The sequence below is a fragment of the Gorilla gorilla genome, chromosome 4, assembly GCF_029281585.2.
Source record: "Gorilla gorilla gorilla isolate KB3781 chromosome 4, NHGRI_mGorGor1-v2.1_pri, whole genome shotgun sequence".
NCBI lineage: Eukaryota > Metazoa > Chordata > Mammalia > Primates > Hominidae > Gorilla > Gorilla gorilla.
Window position 1 is genome coordinate 87,153,273 of NC_073228.2, and position 20,981 is coordinate 87,174,253.

General features: G+C 37.8%; 2 protein-coding genes across 3 annotated transcripts in view; one reads left to right on the forward strand and one right to left on the reverse strand.

Annotated features, from left to right (window-relative positions):
• The window catches only part of TMEM167A (transmembrane protein 167A), a 27,918-nt gene extending 17,326 nt beyond the window's left edge, over positions 1 to 10,592 (reverse strand). Inside the window, exon 1 of the mRNA XM_004042237.4 lies at positions 10,472 to 10,592. Coding sequence (XP_004042285.1) covers positions 10,472 to 10,474 — 3 coding nt within the window. The 5' untranslated portion in view covers positions 10,475 to 10,592. The remainder of the gene's footprint in view (positions 1 to 10,471) is intronic.
• The window catches only part of XRCC4 (X-ray repair cross complementing 4), a 273,210-nt gene continuing 262,804 nt past the window's right edge, over positions 10,576 to 20,981 (forward strand). Inside the window, exon 1 of one of the 2 annotated variants that reach the window (XM_019026117.4) lies at positions 10,576 to 10,766. The gene's annotated coding sequence lies outside the window, so the exon portion shown is untranslated. Of the gene's footprint in view, positions 10,814 to 20,981 lie in introns of both variants that reach the window. The other variant, XM_055385901.2, reaches the window with a different exon arrangement.

Genomic DNA, 20,981 nt, shown 5'->3' on the forward strand with positions numbered 1-20,981 from the left:
TTCCAGAGAGAGCAGGTTGTTATAAAGCCATGATGCTCCTCCCTCCTTTTCACCAGGTCTGTTTCCCCTTTGACCTTCTCAGCCATGTTGTGACACATCATAAAAGCCCTTCCCAGGAGGGCGAAGCCCTACTACTCTTAGCCTGCACAACTGAGAGCTAAGTGACCCTTTTTTCTTAATCAATTACCCAATTTCAGTTTTTTTTTTTTAAATAGCAACGTAACATGGATTAAGAAACCTGGTATGCCAGATTTTTATATTGGAAGGCAACATTGTAAAGACAACCTATAAATTTAAAGTGAACCCAATACCAACAAGTTATCTTTTAAACAGACAACTAACTCTGAAGTTCATATGGAAAAAATAAGGCAAGAATAGCCAGGAGAATCTTAAAAACAAAAAAAACGGACAACTAGAAACTGTTCCAATGTCATTTGAATCTTTTATATGTTTTTATGATAAATACATGCAAACTACTGACAAAAAATTAAAAAACTATATACATTATTTACCAATATTCTCAAGGACAAAAAGTGCTTATGCACAATGCTAAGCGGTAGGCAAAAGGGAATCAAAGATTTCAGACAGCACATCTTAAGGTATGTAAACTTTTATGCAAAGAAAGTGTGAAAATGCTGTGATTATCTCTGGATAGTTTTTTGGTTGGGGGCGGAGGGACAGAGTCTTGCTCTACTGCCCAGGCTGAAGTGCAGTGGTGGGATCTTGGCTCACTGCAACCTCCACCTCGTGGGTTCAAGTGATTCTCCTGCCTCAGTCTCCCCAGTAGCTAGGATTACAGTCATGCTCCACTACGCCTGGCTAAATTTTGTATTTTTTTTTTTTTTTTTTTAGTAGAGACAGGGTTTCGCTGTGTTGGCCAGGCTGGTCTCAAACTCTTGATCTCAAGCGATCTGCCCACCTTGGCCTCCTAAAATGCTGGGATTACAGGCGTGAGCCATCTCTACAGTTTTTAATCTAATTCTCAACTTTTCTAGATTTCTCAAATTGTCTAAGTGATACTTTTATGGTCTGAAAAAGACAAAAATGATTTGTAATTACCAGTTTAATACTTGTTTTTCTATGCATTATTTTTTCATAGATATAACAAAGATAAAATTTAATGTATCTTGGGTTTTAATTAAATTGGGTTTTAATCTTAAACCTGTGAAAGCCAGTGATACACATTTTATAACATAAATCAACGAATTAGCTCATGATCAATTGTAGATAAAAAGCACGGTATCTCACAATGCTTATCTTTCAAAGGTCATATTTTGAATATGTATGTGAATATATTAATAAATAATATTGGATAATGACCTCATAGAAAATAAAGCAGATTTCCTCCCAACATAACTAAATGTGTATTTGGTATCCACTTGTCTGAGAAATGAGGCAGTGGGGATTAAAAAAAAGGCACATGGTATGATTCCTTCCCTACAGGAGTTTATGGCTAACAATAGCAATTACTGATATTCACTGAGTACTTGTTTTATGTTATCCTCATGTATCTGGGGTAAATATTACCTGAATTTTATACATGATTGTTATTACCTGTATTTTATACATGAGACTGAGGCACACAGCAGTTATAATCAAGTAATCAAGTGAAAACAGAGCATGTACTTTAAAAAGTAAATAGTAACTCATTGTTGAATGTGGAAGTGAGTTATGCAGACAAAAAATGCCATTTTTGTAAGAAAAAGTCAGGAAAAGCTTCATGTAGAAAGCAGGAACGGAGTCAAACCTTGAAAGGGCACCATTCAGATGGGCAAATAGCAAGCTCCAGAAGAGAAAAAAAAATGTGGGAAAAAAACCCTACAGAAAAAGTCATTAGCACATTCAGGGAATAATGAGAATCTTACTGTATTTTAAGCAAAAGATTCCTACAGTAAAATGGTTGGAAAACAAATCTTCAAAGTAGGTTTATCATTTTCCTAATGCAGTATCTAAATTCATGACTTTGTAATGTGTTCTCTTTCCTTCTCCAAATGCATTTTAAAGAAAACATGCTTAAATGATATAATGTTCAGGATTGGTTTCTAAATAATCCAGTGCATGTGTGGTGGGAGAGGGGTAGGGTTGGTGAGAAAATGCTGAGAATATGAGGGTTCATTATAGGCTTCTACCTCTTTATGTTTGAATGTTTTCATAATAGAAGATAAAAAGGCACTTAAAAACATGCCTATTAGGAAAGTAGAGTGTGTATATACGTTTGTGTGTGAAGCCATTTACAAAAGAAAACCATTTACAAGTATGAAATATATGATATATACAACTTTGTTCTGGGCGTTTAAAGCCTCTAAAGTTTAAAACAAATAATCTTAGGTGGTAAGTCTTTTAGATGTACTCAGACTCTGCTCAAAAGTGTGTTTCTAACTTATGGACATTAGCCTGCCACCTATAGCATTCCCCTTAATGCTTAGCATCTGTTGTCTGGTGATATAAAATTTTAGTCTCAGGGTTAAAGGAAACAGATGTTCCTCTTCAGTGAAAAAATAATTGCAATTTTCAACAGAAAAATGTTATTAAAAGGGAAAGGAGGAATCTAAGAAAAAGGTAAGCATATTTAATCACAAAACAGAGGAAAAGATGATTAAAAGGTGGTAAGTCAAATTCATTTACCTTGTTTAATTTTTTTCAGGGCCTTTAAGTCATGAAACCTTTTCCAAGGTACTCTATTGAGTTTTGCACATGCTATCTGTTCTTGCCTGCTTGGTGAACTGACTCACGCGTCCAATCTCAACTCAAGATTCACCTCCTCTGATGTCTTTCCTGTTCCCACTCACTATACCAAGCAGAGTCAGGATTTTTGTATGTGCATAATACATACACATAACAATGTGTATGTTATAGAACACATCATATTGTACTGTGATTGTCTATTCTATTGAGGTTTTCATCAATCCCCTGTGACTATTAAAATATAGTACACAGAGAAGTCACTGAAAAATGCCAAATGAACAGGAACTTGAACGCAACTGGCAATAATGAACATTTTAACAAATCCAAGAGCATACTTGGCTTCCAAAGAAAAAATACACATTCAAAAACCAGTGTAGATCAGATTGCTGAATACGGTATTTTGTTAACTCTTCAAGAGAAACCTCCATGTATGGCTTTGCATATATGTTTACTTCTCAAGAATATTTTGGAAAATCAAGTAGAAAGATGCAAATTTCCTTATATTTATGTTAAGGACCTAGGCTGTAGGGTAAAATAAAGACCTGAGGTAATTTCCATTCAGTATCCACATCTTCTATCACCTCCTGGAATTCAGATTTTCTATTCTATCAAGCAGCAAGCTTTGAAGGTGCTTGCACACTGGAAAGTGTGTGTTCTTCTGACTTCTTTTAATTCTTAAGAGATATACACTTTCAAAAGATCTGTACGACTGAGTACGCAGGTTCTGTAAGACTGAGTACGCAGGTTATCTTGACCATTACTCTGAGAGCTATGTCACTCTTCTAAAACATGGCAATGGAGGCCTCCAAACGATTTGTCATCAAGGGCTCTTTTACTAACCCTCTGCATTGCAGACTTATCTGACAACTCATAGTCAATAAGATCTTTTGATATGCTTGAAACAACTAGTGTTATCGAACTGAGTTAATTTACCCAAACCGGAAGGATATAAACTTGAGTCAGTTACTTTATTTGATCATTTTGAAGTAAATCACATTTGGTTAGGTGTTTTGAAATAATAAAAACAATTCACAGACTTTATTTGGCCACCACTATAGGAGATGCAATAATTAATCAATGAATAGATGGAAGGTCAATGCAAAGCTAAGGAAGGGGTCTAGACATGAAATTACTTACAATGTTGACAAACCTCTAAAAAATGTTCTATTTTCAAGTCTATTTGAAAAATTAGAATTTTTTTTAGATTTTTAAAATCATTTTATTTATTAAGATGAAATTTCTCATTTTCAGAGTCATTTCTGAACACTAAAATTATATTCATTAAGTCTGATTATAAGTAAGAATTCAATATAGGAGATTTTTTAAAAAGACGAATAAAATACTTCTAAGAGCTCAAGGTATTTATTAACAAAACTTTCAAATAAGAAATCTTAAAAAGAAACCACTGAAAACATTAGGAATAGAAGAAGGAAAAAAGGAATTATCCAAGCAATATAAAAATGCAAAAAGAAACAATGAGAAAAGCAGAAGAAATATACACATCAATATGCTAAACAAGCTGTGGCTAGAGTGCTTAATGACTGGTTATTAAGCATACTTAATCTGCAGAAAGGGGTGACTAAATCTACAGTACTTTTATTAGTCTTGGATCACTTGGGCACTAAACAAATTGTTTAACAAATTTGTTGATTAAGGGGCTTATTTATACATAACACTGTGTTGAAGCTTCAAATGTTGACTGCCTCCTATATGGGGAATAAATTTTTACTGACATACTAATTCCTCCAGCTTTAAAACAAAAATTAAATATAAAAGACAACATTTTAAAACTCCAAATAGTAACAATTTTACTTGTATTAATACTTACTTCTTTTACATGAAACTAGTTTATCCCTTTTTGGGGATGGAAGGGAACACAGAAATGACACTCCTGACCTAATTGTGATAAAAATTATTCAGCATTAGAAAAGTGGGTCAGCATTTATCATTTAGAAAATCTAGGTCAGGTCAGCATTTTCCAACTAGTCTCTTAAAATGCAAAACATGAAAATGCAAGAATGTTAGCCTGCATATGAATGCACAAACACACATATACATAATTTGCCCAAAATAAGTGACCAGAATTGGTTGAAAAGATTTCCACTAATACACAAAAATTATCAACATTTTCTTTTGGCATTATTAGCATATAAATTTAAACTTTGTTGCTTATCACATGGTAGGGTGATGATATTGCACCAAATAGACAAGTAACCTCAGTTTAATTTGAGAGCAAGAAATCAGGCTTGATTAATATTTAGATATGAACCCATCACCCATCTCTTCTCAGCAACAGTGGCCACTGAATATTTGGGTTAATGAAGTAATCCAAGTATAAAAATTTGACCTTAGGTGAATCAACATCTCACATCTCCACTTGTCAGTTTCATTTCATTTGTAAAATGTGGGGGCTGGATTAAACAACCATTTGTTCTCACCAGTCATATTTTTAAAATGTACAGAGACATTTTCTACTTAATACTTTCCATTTAACAACTTTCATGGATATGATGAGTAAAACTACAGTACAGAGTAGAAGCGCTTGAACTCTGTTTTCCACTGGCAACACTGATTTTGTAGTTATTTTCATCTCATTATCATGGTACCTACAATTAATTTGCTGTTTGTGCTGCTTTGTTTTGGAGCTATTTTATATACACCTCAGATCTAAAGATAAGGCAAAAGGGTGTCAAGAGTTAGAGAAGGCATACGCAAAACAATGATAAATGGTAGAGTGAAAAAAAATTAGAATAAATGCTCCACATATGTCTTTGATAAAAAGGTTGGACAAGAGACAGTATTCTGAAGGAAAAGAGCAAAGCCTGCTGTAAAGTCCTCTGACCTTGCAATCAAGAAAAAAACAAAGACTGATAAAATGTCCTATCATATGGTATGAAATCTAACTGCTTATTAGAACCACTTGGAGCTTAAAAAGCCATCATTGCCCAGAAATTTGGATTTAACTGGTCTGGGCACCTATAGTTTCTTAAAATTCCCTGAAAGCTTTTTTTTGAGATGGAGTCTCACTCTGTTGCCCAGACTGGAGTGCAGTGGCATGATCTCGGCTCATTGCAACCTCCACCCCTTGGGTTCAAGCAATTATCCTGCCTCAGCCTCCCGAGCAGCTGGGACTACAGGTGCACGCCACCACGCCCGGCTAATTTTTTTTTGTATTTTTAGTAGAAATGGGGTTTCACCATGTTGGTCAGGCTAGTCTCGAATGCCTGCCTCAGCCTCCTGGAAGTTTTTCTTTGCAATCAGTATTCAAAAGCTTTGCTAGAGAAGATCAGCACCCACATCAGATTCCTATTAGCCTAATGAAGTGGTTATCAAAGGTGTGGTTCATGGAACCCTTTCATGGGTTCATAAGATCAGAACTATTTTTACAATACTAAGATACTTGCCTTTTAACTGTGATGCCGTTTTCATGGATGATGCAAAAGCAATTATTAGCAACAGAATTATCTGAACTGCTACCTCCTCACCCACTCCTGACATAAAAACTTTGCTTTTCTTAATATTTTTGTGCAATTAATGGTATTGTTGCATAGTTGAAAAGGCACAGCATTTCGTGACAAATTGGTTCAGTTTAAATCTTAGCTCTGCTATTTATAAGCAGTGTGATGTTGGGCAAGACACTTGGCTCTCTGCATCTGTTTCTTCATATGAAAAATGTGGCCAATAATACGTCTTTAATAAAACCTTGTATGTAAAATAAAACACCTGTCAGAGTAGGTGCTTAACGAAAACAGTAAGTCCTCACTTAACGTCATCCACAGGTCCTCAGAAAATGCAACTTTAAGCCAAAAGATGTATAACAAAAAAAATTTACCGTAGGCGAATTGGTATAAACAAGAGTTAAGTTCCGATGGCATATTTCTAGTCACAAAAGCATCACCAAACTTCCAAATCAATATCAAAACCCTTCTAATATTCAACACTGAAGTAAATGTGAGCTATACATCCACTTAAGAAAGATTAATAAAAACAAGTAAGATAGCTGGCTATTTGCTATTTCAGTTCAGTGTTGACGGTGCCGGGAGCCATCCCAGTAGCCTGGAGTATAGGACATCATTCCAGTGCAGAGCACTCAAACTGGGAGAGTGTAGACACCTCAACAAACCCATTGTATACATCTCTGGGATGTGGAAGGGAACTGGAGTACCAAGAGAAAATCCATGCAGACATGGGAAGAACAGACATGAAGACAACGTGCAATTGGGAATGGAGTTTCTTCCTCACACACGTTATTGAGGATCTGCTGTATTTCTTTCCCATCCAATAAATCATCCAAGCTGGAGCTGTGCTTCATCACCCTTCACTAAGTAACTTCAAAACGATTTTCCTAGTTTTCCTTTCCTTTCAACCCAACTGCTCATCAGACTTGAGACATTCAATCATTGTATACCTGAACTACAGCACTTGTTTTCAAGCTGGTCTCCCAGATTCTAATCTTCCTCCATTTAAATATACTCTATGTTGTTACCAGTTGGTTTTCTAAAATGCACACCTTTTATTTCCCTGCTCCAAAGCCTTTATCAAGTAAGCAATTAAACATCATCAAAATATAAAGTCTTTGGCATGGCACAAAGCTCTTCAAAATCTGGCCCCAATCTTTCTAGCCTCATCTGTCACCAGTCTACTATACTTAACTTCTTTTTATTCCTGCCACATTGAGGCTCCATGCAACTATTGAACTTCATGCCTTTTGTTCCCATAACTGCCATTTCCTTTATCTATGGGATAGAGATTGCTGTCCCACCTGTAGCTAATGACTCCTTCCCTAATACTCTTTAAAGTACAGGTGAGAGAGAATTACTTATTTCTTGGGGACATCTCTCAAGCAGTTCCCAGCCAGTACTACTCCTTCCACTGTGTTTAATGATTTTCTACATATCTTCTGCTACAAGAGGAGAGAAAATACTTCACATCTATTCTCTGGAGACTCAGTTTAATTATGAAATGTGGGCAATCATTCCTGCTTTGCAGAGTTTGTGAAAATCATTTAGCGCACCAAGAAAAAGACATGAAAATAAACTCCCTTACAGTTAACCAAGTAAAGGGTCGGAAATGGAAATGATTCTAACTCTGGCTCAGTCTAAACCCATGCTCTTTCTACTACACGTGTTGTCTTGCTACAACATAGCAGACAACAGATGGAATTTACTTATTTAATAATCTCCCCCACTGGACTGTGAAATCCTTGAAGACACTGAGCATGTCTGTATCCCCAGACTCTTTTTTTTTTTTTTTGAGATGGAGTTTCGCTCTTGTTGTCCAGGCTGGAGTGCAATGGCACAATCTCGACACACCACAACCTCCACCTCCTGGGTTCAAGTGATTCTCCTGCCTCAGCCTCCCAAGTAGCTGGGATTACAGGCATGCTCCACCATGCCCGGCTAATTTTTTATTTTTAGCAGAGATGGGGTTTCTCCACACTGGTCAGGCTGGTCTCCAACTCCCGACCTCAGTTGATCTACCCACCTTGGCCTCCCAAAATGCTGAGATTACAGGCCCAGACTCTTAATGGAGTACTAACTCCAGCTGGCACTGTGACTGTAGAGATTAAAATACCTAGTCTTTAAGAATTCTGCCTAGAGAGGGAGAAATGCAGGCAACACCTTATTGCTGTTTTCTGTGAAAAGGGTTATGCTAGAGGGATACTGGAAGTATACATATGAACTAGGAATATCCCTATAGATACCTAAAGAGAGTAGAAGAAAATAGAAGGGGTTAAGGGAGGCTTTTTGGAAAGAGATGAGACATGAGAGAAATGTTGAAGGATGTTAGGTGTTGGGGGGAACAAGGCATTCTGAAATTCTTGAAAAGTATTAATTCACAAGTGCTACAATTACTGTTCATGCTGACAGTTGTAAATTACTATTGCTGATAAACATTTTGTCCTTGAAATGCTTTTTAAAAAGATTCTTGGCCGGGGACGGTGGCTCACGCCTGTAATCCCAGCACTTTGGGAGGCTGAGGTGGGAGGATCACGAGGTCATGAGATCGAGACCATCTTGGCCAACATGGTGAAACCTCGTCTCTACTAAAAATACAAAAATTAGCCGGGCGTGGTTGTGCACGCCTGTAGTCCCAGCTACTCGGGAGGCTGAGGCAGGAGAATTGCTTGAACCCAGGAAGCAGAGGTTGCAGTGAGCTGAGATTATGACACTGCACTCCAGCCTGGGCAACAGAGGGAGACTCCATCTCAAAAAAAAAAAAAACATTAAAATACAGTAATTCAGGTTTATTAAGTCATTACCATTGGGTTACCTCACAAATAAACTAAGTTTAGGTGCGAACTCAAAGATACTGAGACACTAATCCATTTCTTAAGCTGCTAAGTTAGCCTTCTTGAAACCTCACTTCGTAGCTCTGCCAACAATGTACTTTTGACATCCCAAGCTCACAGGAATAAAAAACCACCTGCCAGTTGTTTCTGTTTTCCACATATGTCTGATTTATGTATTTATATTTATAAGAAACAAATCACTAAGACTTATTTCATCCTTAGTTATGTTGTGTTTCTATCGATAACAGCATGAAGATTTCGGGCATCTGGACATTGAAATAAGTTTGAGTCCTGGCTTTAAAATCTACTAGGTGTGATCCAAGGCAAGTCAGTCTCCTCATGTTTCACTTCTCTCACTTGTAAACATCTATTCAGAAGTTGCTGTGAACTTGATATTTCCATGCTTATAAACTGATTTTTTGAAAAGAGCCTGGTACATAGGACGTGGTAATAAATGAAAGCATTTGCTACTTTTGGAAAAACAAGCATGACAAGATAGTTTATATACTGTTGATCTTAAGCACAGTATATGTATCTTATTTTTAGCTAGTCTGACAGTGAGATAATAAAAAGAGTTATCTTTGACTTGCACTACGAGTAGACGAATTCAACTTCAGTTTCTAGAAAGATGTAAAAGAATTAAGAGTGGCAGTCTTCCTAGTCTCAACTGCCATCTTCCCACCAGGTGGTAAATTCGTCCAGAGAAGAAAATGAATTGTTGCTATATGGGATTCTGCAGCAACTTCTGTGAACACAGGCTCATAATTTTTCACCATGGAGACTCAAGCTTTTTGGAGTCATAGTTGGTTTTGGGTCTATTCGCAGGCATGCATCCTTTGTCCAGAAATATACACAACATTTGGCACATGGACCTGGAGGTAAAAGAGGAGGAAGGCCTGAGGCTAGACACCACTCCAATAAGTATATTAAGCTCCTAGAAGGGCAATCCACCTTTGCAGAGAACTCTTAACTATTAAAACCTATAGCTTGTAAAGCAGCATTTTCAAAGTTAAGAGCATAAGGTGGAAGGGTCTTGAGAGGCTACTGACTAAACAGATGAAAATGAAGGTATGGAGTTTGGTGCCAAAAGAAACTCCCCCCAAAAATCAAACAATAACACCAGAGTAAAGCCCCTAGGGCGAGATAAGGAGATGCAACAAAACAAGCGGAAACTCGAGAAGCGCTAATGCTTCAAAGGGTCAATGACCACACATAATCTACGTAGCCAACGTGTTAAAACACACCAACGCATTTTTTTTTTCCTAAACAAAGTAGGAAAGCGGACTTTGCATGAGGGGCAGGCTCCCGACCCAGCAGTCTTCCTCGGACAGTCCGTCCTGATTCTCTCTGGTTGGCCGTGGAGTGACCACATGGCTCCAAGGCCTCTCAGCTCCGGGCCCACACACCCCGGGCTGCCGCACAAACTCCAGCCCTAGTCTAGATCCACAACCCCTTCTCGAAGATCAACCGCGACCTGGGAGCCCCACTTCTTACCATAGCGAGGCCGGCGATGCCGCAGCCACATCACCCTTCCGGGGCTCAGGCGGAAGAGGCTGCACGTCCCGTCTGCCCTTCTCGCCCTCTCCAGCCGTCCGGTTGGGCTTGTCACGGCACCGCGTACCAAGACGAGCGATTAAGACGCTAGGATAGGCTCATCTCCACCGGAAAAGGCGGGATTTAGACCACGATCCGCAGGCCGGCGGAAGTAGCTGATACTCTCATTGGTTGCAAAACCTTGATCTGTGAAAGCGGGCGTTTTGGAAGATACCGGAAGTAGAGTCACGGAGAGGTAGGATCCGGAAGTGGGGCTGCCTCTTTAAATAACAAAAATCTGAGGTTCTGTTCTTTTTATCTTTTTGCTTTCTTTTTAAAAAAGTTCCCTGCTACTTACCCCTAGAACTCCACAATGCGAGAATCCCCCTCAATTTGTGAGCTCCCGCGACTTCCTCTTGTGGGCTTTTGGGGATGCTAGGGTTCTCGGCATTATCCTCAGGGTGCGACCTGTTCACCCCCTTTTCAGTTTCTCCCTTTGCATCTGAGGGATTCTTGGGAATGCGAAGCACTTTTGAAATGCTCTGTGTTGGTTGTGGGATTGGGAGGACGGTTGAATCCAGAGGGTAGTGTTGAGTAGGCTGTTTGAGCATTTCCCCATCACTGGCCTGTCCTTTCAATCCCCAGATATTGGTAAACTGTGGGTTGCATCCAGGAATCGAGGCTGAAACGTACTAGGCAATTTGAGGTCAGGAAAGAACTTTCTGTGGTAACCAATGGGAAGGAACTGCCGTTTGCGGACTGCAGCGATTGATTAGGTACTTTAAAGAGATCAACTGGCAAGACAAATGACAAGGCAAATTTTAATCAGTAGTAGTATTTAGCTTTTTCTGATCTTAATTATCCCATTAGGTGAGGTTCTATTACACACACACGGACACACACACACACACACACACACACACACACACACAACGTTTTTCTTTCTGCATTTTATCGATGGAGAAACAGGCGCTTTGACATGTTTGAATATGCGTAGTTCTTGGAATTCTAATAAAGTATTAGAAATGAGAGTTTTTCACTCTTTGCCCCCTTATGGCAAGCTTTTAGTTCTAAATGTGTGGTGTATTTTTTCTCAGGCAGGATAGAGTTCTTTTCAGAATGTTTTCATTTTTTTATTGACTTAGAAGGTGGATAGAGAGAAAGAGAGAAGGTAACTCACGTGAGATTTTGGTTTATGAGCTGTATTTGGCCTATGAGACCGTTTTGTATTTAGGGCAACACAATGATTAGAAGATTTGGGATTCTGCTATTTGTGTTTACATTGTTCACTAGGGCACACAAAGGTTTTGTTTTAAACTATAACTAACTTGATATTTGAGTCTGTTATATTGAATTGTCAAGAGTTGGTCAAATACACAAATTAGCAAGTATTTACTGGGTGCCTGCTTTATTCATGGATCTTGAGATTGCAGCATAGGAACAAAGATGGTCTGTTCCTTTAAGGAATTTAATAAGGTTGGGGGAGAGGGGAATAAGAAAGGTATTTAAAAAATACAGTACTCTCCACCTAAGGATAAAAAATTCTTTTAATGTTCTGTCTTGTAATTCCTTTATATTATACCTTTTAGGTTTTGCCATTCAAATTAAACAAACCTGGTTTAGTTATGGAAATTATGTTGTGCAATTTATCGAGCTTGGCTTTTAGGGCAGTAAATGTGTCTGTAGACATAACTGCCCTTGTTTTCATGTGAAGATTGTCTTGATCTTTGTTACATATAAAGGTAATACTTATGTATGAAGCTCTGCTTCAGGCTACCTGTGAAGAGCATCAGAAAGCTTAACTTGTTAGAGATCACAATTGATTTGCTATATCTATATATTTTAATTAATTTTAGGCTATGACTTCTTATGTACCTGAGCTTCAAAATAGTAAAGAACGGCGTTGCCAGTTTTTAAGTTATCTATAGAGAAACACATATGCCAATAAATGAGGCTGAACAAATATGTATAATGTTTATTGCATTTATGTAAAACATCAAAGTTAATCTGATGTGGTGAGTTTTTTTTTGGGAGGTGGTAGTTTAGCTCCATTGTCTTACATAAACCCCCTACTTTTTGGTTTTCAGATTATATCACAATTTCTAAAATCTTTCTGGCAGCTTTGCAATGAATCCTCATTTAAAACCATCTTAGATCCTTTCCTTACTAGAAATAAAATCTGTCTGTGTTATTCCTTTGTTCAAAAATTATTATTTATTTTTATTTTTGAGACAGGATCTTGCTCTGTTGCCCAGGGTGGAGTGCAGTGACTCACTGCAGCCTCAACCTCCAGGGCAGAAGCGATCTATCCTCCTCCCTCAGTATCCCCAGTAGCCGGGACCATGGTTGCAAGCCACCATACTTGGCTAATTTTATTTTATTTTTTGTAGAGACAGGGCTCACTATGTTGCCTAGGCTGGTCTCAAACTCCTGGGCTCAAGTGATCCTCCCGCCTCGGCCTCCCAAAGTGCTGGGATTACAGGTGTAGGCCACCGCACCACGTCTGGCCTGTTCAAAAAGTATTATCTCACCTGCATCTGGAAGAATATTTCCAACTTTGGTTTCATGGGTATATTAAAATCGTATGTAAAAATAGTGGATATTTGTAGTTTTCTGTGGCGCCAGTGCACAGGTGTCCTCAGTGTTATGAGGATTACATGAGTTATTACAAGTAAATCATCTAGGCAAATGTTTGGCATACAGTAAGCACTCAGAAAGTGTTGGCTATTACTGTGCATGGCTTTGTCTTTGCTAAATTAAAAGTCCCTGGAGAGGAGGAATTATAATGGAGGAATGGTTGAATTGCATATATTAGGCACTAAATACAGTAGTCCCTCCTCATCTGAGGTTTTGATTTCTGCAGTTTCAGTTACCCATGATCAACCACAGTCTGAAAATATTAAGTAGAAAATTGCAGCCGGAGGCGGTGGCTCATGCCTGTAATTCCAGCACTTTGGGAGACCAAGGCGGGCAGATCACTTGAGGTCAGGAGTTTGAGACCAGCCTGGCCAACATGGTGAAACCCCATCTCTACTAATATACAAAAATTAGCCAGGCTTGGTGGCATGTGCCTGTAGTCCCAGCTAGTCAGGAGGCTGAGGCAGGAGAATCAATTGAACCCGGGAGGTGGAGGCTGCAGTGAGCCGAGATTGTGCCACTGCACTCCTGCGTGGGCAACAGAGCGAGACTCCATCTCAAAAAAAAAAATTCCAGAAATAATGCATACATTTTAAATAGCATGCCTTTCTGTGTTGTGATGAAATCTTATTCCATCCTATCCCATTCATCCCGGGGCCATGAATCATCTCCTTGTGTAGTGTATCCCTGCTGTATAAGCTTCCTGCCTTTTAGTTGCTTGGTTATCAGATTGATGGAGGTGGTATCACAGTGCGTGTGTTCTAGGAATACTTATTTTACTTAATTATTGCTTCAAAGCACAAGAGTAACGACGCTGGCAATTTAGTTATGCCAAAGAGTAGCTGTAAAATGCCTCTTTTAAGCAAAAAAATGAAAGTTCTCCACTTAATAAGGAAGAAAAGAAATCCTATGTTGATGTTGTTAAGATCTAGGTAAGAACAAATCTATCTGTAAAATTGTGAATAAGCAAAAAGAAATTTATGCTAGTTTTACTGTCACACTTCAAACTGCCAAACTTATAGCCATAGTGCATGATAAAAGCTTAGTTAAGATAAAAAGGGAATTAAATTTGTGGTTAGCAAATGTGAACAGAAGCATGCTCAGATTGAAGGCAATTGGATTCAGCCTCCTCACGGGGCCTTGGGATATACACCCTTGGATAAGGAGAGGACTGCTATAAAAGGTTTTAGTATTAAGTTGGTATTGCATTTGTATCACCAGACCACTTTCTCCCCGTTTTCTCTTTTTACTTTGTTGCTAGTGTTAATGATAGGGTTGATTTACATTACCTTTTACATTACCTACCTTTTTTCATTCACTGTTATTCACATATATTGAAAGACAATTGTTCTGCTTTTTTCCACTTATCCTCAGCTAGCCTCCCTAACCTCAGGTAGAGGTTTTTCATGTTCCAGTGTTTGTCCTAGTTTTCTCCCCCCTTGTTTTTATTCTCTTCCCACATGGCTTTTCAATTCAGACTGAAATGTACTTGAGGACCAAAGTTAATACAGTTTTATTCTGTTAGGGATTTTTGTTAAATAAGTAGATTTTCAGCTGCCCTTGTCACACACAAAAAATGAGATAGATGATAGGTGTTAATCTCCTTGACTAACCATTTTACTATCTGTGTGTATCCTATAATGTCAACTTGTAAACCTCAAATATACACATTAACATTTTTAAAAAAAAGAAGTTTCACCAAAAAAGACACTTCTATTTAATGTATGTCTTATTTCTTTTACCTTAAGAAATGTTTCTCAACCTTTCTCCATTTTCAACCCCATTTGTTTGCTTTTCTCTGCAACAAAAATCCTCTAAAGAGTCTTCTATGCTCCATGTTCCAATTCCTCTTTTTCTACCTCTGCATCTTCATTGGTATATTTAAAAGATACCTTGAACTCAGATGTCCCAGACCGAACTCTTTTCCTCCCAAACCTTTCCCATTCTTTCTCATCTGAATTGATGGCAACTTTATACAGCCAGTTGCTCAGTTAAATCTTTGAAGTCATCCTTGACTCCTTCCTTTCTCTTGTATTCCAACAAATCTGTTGGCTTTTTCTATGAAATATATCTAGAATTCAACAGTTTTCTACTATTTCTGCTATTAGTATACTGATCATCTCTTGCTCAGATTTTTGTTATTACCCACTATCATTTCTTGCTTGGCTTATAGTAATTGTGTTCTGTTCTCTCTGCTTTTTTCAGTCCTTGCCTCCATAGAGTCTATTCTCATATGTCAGCCAGAGTGATACTTTTAAAATATAAATAAAAAATTGTATATTTACATGTAAGATTCTAAATGCAATATGTTATGCTACATTGGATCCTGAAACAGAAAGAGGTTATTAATGGAAAAACTGGTGAAATCCAAATAAAGTCTATGGTTTAGTTGATAGAAATGTATCAGTGTTGGTTTCTTAGTTTTGATAAATGCACCGTGGTAGTATAAGATGTTAATATTAGAAGAAATTGGGTGAGGGGTATATGAGAACTTTCTATTATCTTTGCAACTCTTCTGTAAATTCAGAATTATTTCAAAATAATATACAGAAGAATATAACATTACTTTTTTGCTTAAAAACCTTTCGTGAATCATTTGATTCATAGTAGAAGCTAACAGCCTTATGTTGGCCTACAATAGTCTACATCAGTCTTGTCCAACTTACAGCTCACAGGCTGCCTGTGGCCTATGATGGCTTTGAATGCAGCCCACCACAAATTTGTAAACTTTCTTAAAACATTATGAGATTTTTTTTTTTTTTGAGCTCTTTAGGTATCATTAGTGTTAGTGTATTTTATGCGTGGCCCAAGACAATTCTTCCTCCAGTGTGGCCTAAGGAACTCAAAAGATTGGACACCTCTGCTCTACATGATCTGGTCTCCCATTACCTCTCTGACTACATGTCTCTGTATTCTCTCTCCCTTTGTTCCAGCCATACTTACCACCCTGTTTCTTAAGTACACTAGGCCTACTTCTACCACAGGGCCTTTGCACTGACTGCTTCTATCTAGAATGCTTTTGGATCCATACAACTAATTCCTTCATAGCTTTTACATGTTGTTCAAATGTCACCTTTGCAGTAAAGCATATCCCAACCTCCCTATTTAAATTGAAGCTTTGCAACTTCCATAGCCCCTACCCCTATCTCCTCCACCCTGTTTTATCTCCTCTTTTTACTTCAGTGTTTATCATTATTCTATATATGTATTACATATTGTTACATGTATTTTTAATTGTGTTCCTCTATTAAAATGTAAAATCCATGAAGGCAGGCATTTTTATCTGTTTTGTTGTCTTATGCCACATTCTAAAGCATTTGTCTGAGGCATAGAAGTACTCAGTAGGTTTTGTTTGAATGAATGACTGACTTGATTGGGTGTTTGAATCTGTAATTTTTTTTTTTTTTTTTTCGAGATGGAGTCTTGCTCCATTTCCCAGGCTGGAGTGCAGTGGCACAATCTCTACTCACTACAACCTCTGCCTCCTGGGTTCCAGCAATTCTCCCTTCTCAGCCTCCTGAGTAGCTGGGATTACAGGTGCATGCCACCATGCCCAGCGAATTTTTTGTATTTTTAGTACAGACGGGGTTTCACCATGTTGGCCAGGCTGGTCTCGAACTCCTGACCTCGTGATCCACCTGCCTCAGCCTCCCAAAGTGCTGGGATTACAGGCATGAAAGTGCTGGGATTACAGGCGTGAGCCACCGCATTTGACCATGAACCTGTAATTTTTGATTTGCAGTCTGAAACACTGAATTATTTATCACTTCCATATATCATGCTATTTCTTGCCTCCAAGTCTTTACTCATGCAGACTCTTCTATTTGGAATGCCCTTCCTTATCTTTCTTCCTCTACCCCTAAGTTGTTTTCACCTGACCATTTCTCTTTAAAAATTCGTATAATATTAGATGTAACTCAAGGAAGCCTTCCCTAAAATGTCAGGCCAGGGTGAGTGCTGCTTTTCAGAGAAGCTCCCTTCCTACCTCTGCATTTTACAAACTTATAATTCTGTTTGGGTGTCTCTATTTCAGTAGAGAGTTGCGAATGTGTCTTACTGATCTTTGGGATATCAAATCCTGGTACATAGGAAGTAATCAGTGAATATTTTAATGCATTAATGGCATGATCAAGGACACTCAGCTATGAAGCATGGTTTTTATTCCAGCCTGGGTCTTTTGAGTGTAAAATCAATGGCTTATTTGCTATACCTTGTTTCTTAGGAAAAAGATGGCTGTCTTTAAAATAATTGAAAGGTACTGTATCCTTTTGATACAAGTAGGAGGGAGTTAATGCATTGTATAGCCCTGGACAATTTGCTCCTTGTCATTGTTGAAGCTGCCAGCCCTGATGAAAGTGAGTTGTGCTTTTTTCTAAGGCATTGGCTGAAATCATTGATCAGGGTTCAATTGTAGACAGCAAATTTTTAATGTTGATGAAATTAGGCACTTTTGGGGAGGAAAACATTTTTGAGATTTGTGTTGCCAAAAAGAAGAAATACTTGCCAAAGAAGAAATACATGCCAAAATTCCAAACTGTTCATGAGGCATTTATGTTTTTGCTAGATGCCATTACTACCAGTAACTTCATGTTACATTAAACTTCTGCTTGTGTACCATTGGGAAATCCCAGAGTGTTTAAAGATGTTGCAAAGATTTTCTTTCAGCAGTACAGAAATTTGCTCTTAAGATTGATTTAATTATGATTAGTTTGTTAACAGTATCTCTGACATGTAGCACAAAATTAGGTAAATAATTTTGCATTTAAAATAACTGTTTGTTTAATCCTAGATAATGAGCTAGACTTCCCAACTACTCTTTATGATTGGCATCCTGAGTTCAAACTGCCCTCTGAATATTATCATTATTGTCGCAGCCTATAAACTAAAGCAGTTTTATCTTCACCTAGCCCTTAAGACTAACAAAAAAGGAAATAGATTAGCTCTATAGATTCTGAAAAGGCTTCCACATTAGTAATGTCGTTGCAAATGATAGTTAGGCTTGAGATTAAGTAATCAAAAACAAATATTACCTGGAGGACATTGTATCCTGAATTTGTGTTCATTTCCATAGCTTTGCTAATCCTACAGAAGTGATTAAAATGTTGAAGTAAGCAAAGAGTTCAATCTGGTCTTGTGTGAGAGAATGCTATTAACTTACGTGTAATTTTACCTGAGCAGTGAATGAGAATTTTATTGTATAAAGAAGGAACTTGCTCATTTGGAACAGAAGCACATGGCTGCTAAGAAATGAGATGCAGCCATTGTTGAAACCTGTCAAAGTCTTGACAGTATAAATATTGACATGCTGAGACATGTCAATATTTACCATAGAATTTGGAAGTTGCCAAGTTCCTGTTTAAGAAATGTGACCCTAGCATTGGACACAGTATATCAATAAATACGGAACATGTCCAAATGAACAGCTGCTCAGGGAAAATAAAATTACATCTGTCTAAACTTTGAGGCACTTAAAAAGTTAAAGTTTAAAAGTTTATGATTTTTTTTGGTAATTTTTAGGTAGATGCTTGTATGATATAGTATACTAATAGAGTTCCATGTATGGGTTTAACATAAAAATGACAGTATCACTGCTATTTATAAATTTGTAAATTAGCTGTGCTGTGATACTCATCTATAAATTGAATTTTAAAAACTTGCCAAGTGTTGTGTTTAGGAACCAACCCTTCATTTTCAACATTGTTCTTAAGGAGAAATTGGCTCATGATGACTTAGATATTAATTTGGGGAGACAAAAGTTTATACTCTGATACTTCTTAAATGGCAACATAGAAAATAGAAGTTTTTGCACTTTAGATGTGATAAGGGAATATGACCTTGTTATCATTATCTGACAAGCATGTCTCAGTAGAAAATCATATTATAGATCACCACTGTTAATTCCCATCTGAATATCACTATATTTTAACAAAAAGCTTTTTGATGCAAAGTAGACATTTGAGCTTTTATATCAAGTCATTAGAACCATACAATCTTACATTGTTTTGCGGACTTCTAGAAGAAGTTTAAACTTAGCAATTCTTTGAACGACAGTCCTAAAACAATCTTAAGAACATAAAACATGGGTATCAGGACTTGTTTTCTCATTGCTTCTCCTTTCTAATGGTAGCGATAGGTGGCTTTTAAATAGTAATCTAATCATTTAACCAGTTCATAATATTGTATGAGTTCTTAGAAGAAATGAATGATTTATTAAGTCCATATAGTAGCGTACATTGTAATTAGCTATAGAGTTGGCCCTTGAACAATATAGGGGTTAGGGACGCCAACCTCTCACGCAGTTGAAAATCCATGTATAACTTTTGGCTCCCTCTAAACTTAACTACTAATAGTTTATTGTTGACCAGAAGCCTCATCAATAACATAAACAGTTGATTAACATATGGTTTGTGTGTTATATGCATTATGTACTGTATTCTTACAATAAAGTAAGCTAGAAAAAAGTAAATGTTATTAAGAAAATCATAATGAAGGGAAAATATATTTACTATTCATTAAGTGGAAGTCGATCATCATAAAGGTCTTCATTCTTGTCTTCATGTTGAGCTGGCTGGGGCGGAGGAGGAAGAGAAGGATCGATCTTGCTGTCTCTGGGGTGGCAGAGGTGGCAGAGGTAGAGGAGGTGGAAGAGGAGGCAGGAGAGGTGGACACACTTTGTTGTAACTTTTATTGAGAAACTTTAGTGTGTAAGTGGACCCACACAGAACAAACCTTCAGTTGTTCAGCGATCAACTGTGTATGTGCCTTAATTTAATTTCTCAGTTTTTATCTAGTTTTTTTTTTTTTTCAAAAACAGTTTTCTAAGACATTGGCTGGTTCTCTCTCTTTCTCATTTTGTCCTGAGTCAAAGAAATCCCTTAGATATTAAATCAGATATACCTGAACTGAATGTTCGTACCTAAATGCCTAACCATGATCTTTATGTTCTTGAATGTTCTAACTTGGTTGAATTTTTTTGGCCATCAGCTAAATAGATATCTCTGTTTTATATAACCTCTAAACAAGGTTTAATTAAAAAATCAGGCATTTCTAGGCCAGGCGTGGTGGCTCACACCTGTAATCCCAGCACTTTGGGAGGCCAAAGCAGGTGGATCACCAGAGGTCAGAAGTTTAAGTCCAGCCTGGCCAACCTGGTGAAACCCCATCTCTACCAAAAATACTAAAATTAGCCAGGAGTGGTGGTGCATGCCTGTAATCTCAGCTACTCGGGAGGCTGAGACATGAGAATTGCTTGAACCTGGGAGGCAGAGGTTGCAGTGAGCCGAGATTGCGCCACTGCACTCCAGCCTGGGCAACAGAGTGAGACCCTGTCTCCAAAAAAATAAAAAATAAAAAGGCATTTCTAAATAACAACAGCCCTATAAAATTTGTCATGGTTGGCTGGGCACAGTGGCTCACACTTGTAATCCCAGCACTTTGGGAGGCCGAGGCAGATAGATCATTTGAGGTCAGGCGTTTGAGACCAGCATGGCCAACATAGTGAAACCCCATCTCTACTAAAAATACAAAAATCAGCCAGGCGTGGTGGTGCATGCCTGTAATCCCAGCTACTCGGGAGGCTGAGGCAGGGGAATCACTTGAGCCTGAGAGGTAGAGGTTGCAGTGAGCTGAGATGGTGCCACTGTACTCCAGTCTGGGTGACAGAGTGAGACCCTGTGTCAAAAAAAAAAAATTTTTTTTTTTTCTGGTGATAGTGTGTTCATTGTTTCAGCAAGCAAGATGTCATACTAAAATACACAAAAAAATTAATACAATCTTATCTTTGAAAATTTAGTAATTTACTCATTTTTTTGGTGTATGTCTCTTGTTTATTTGG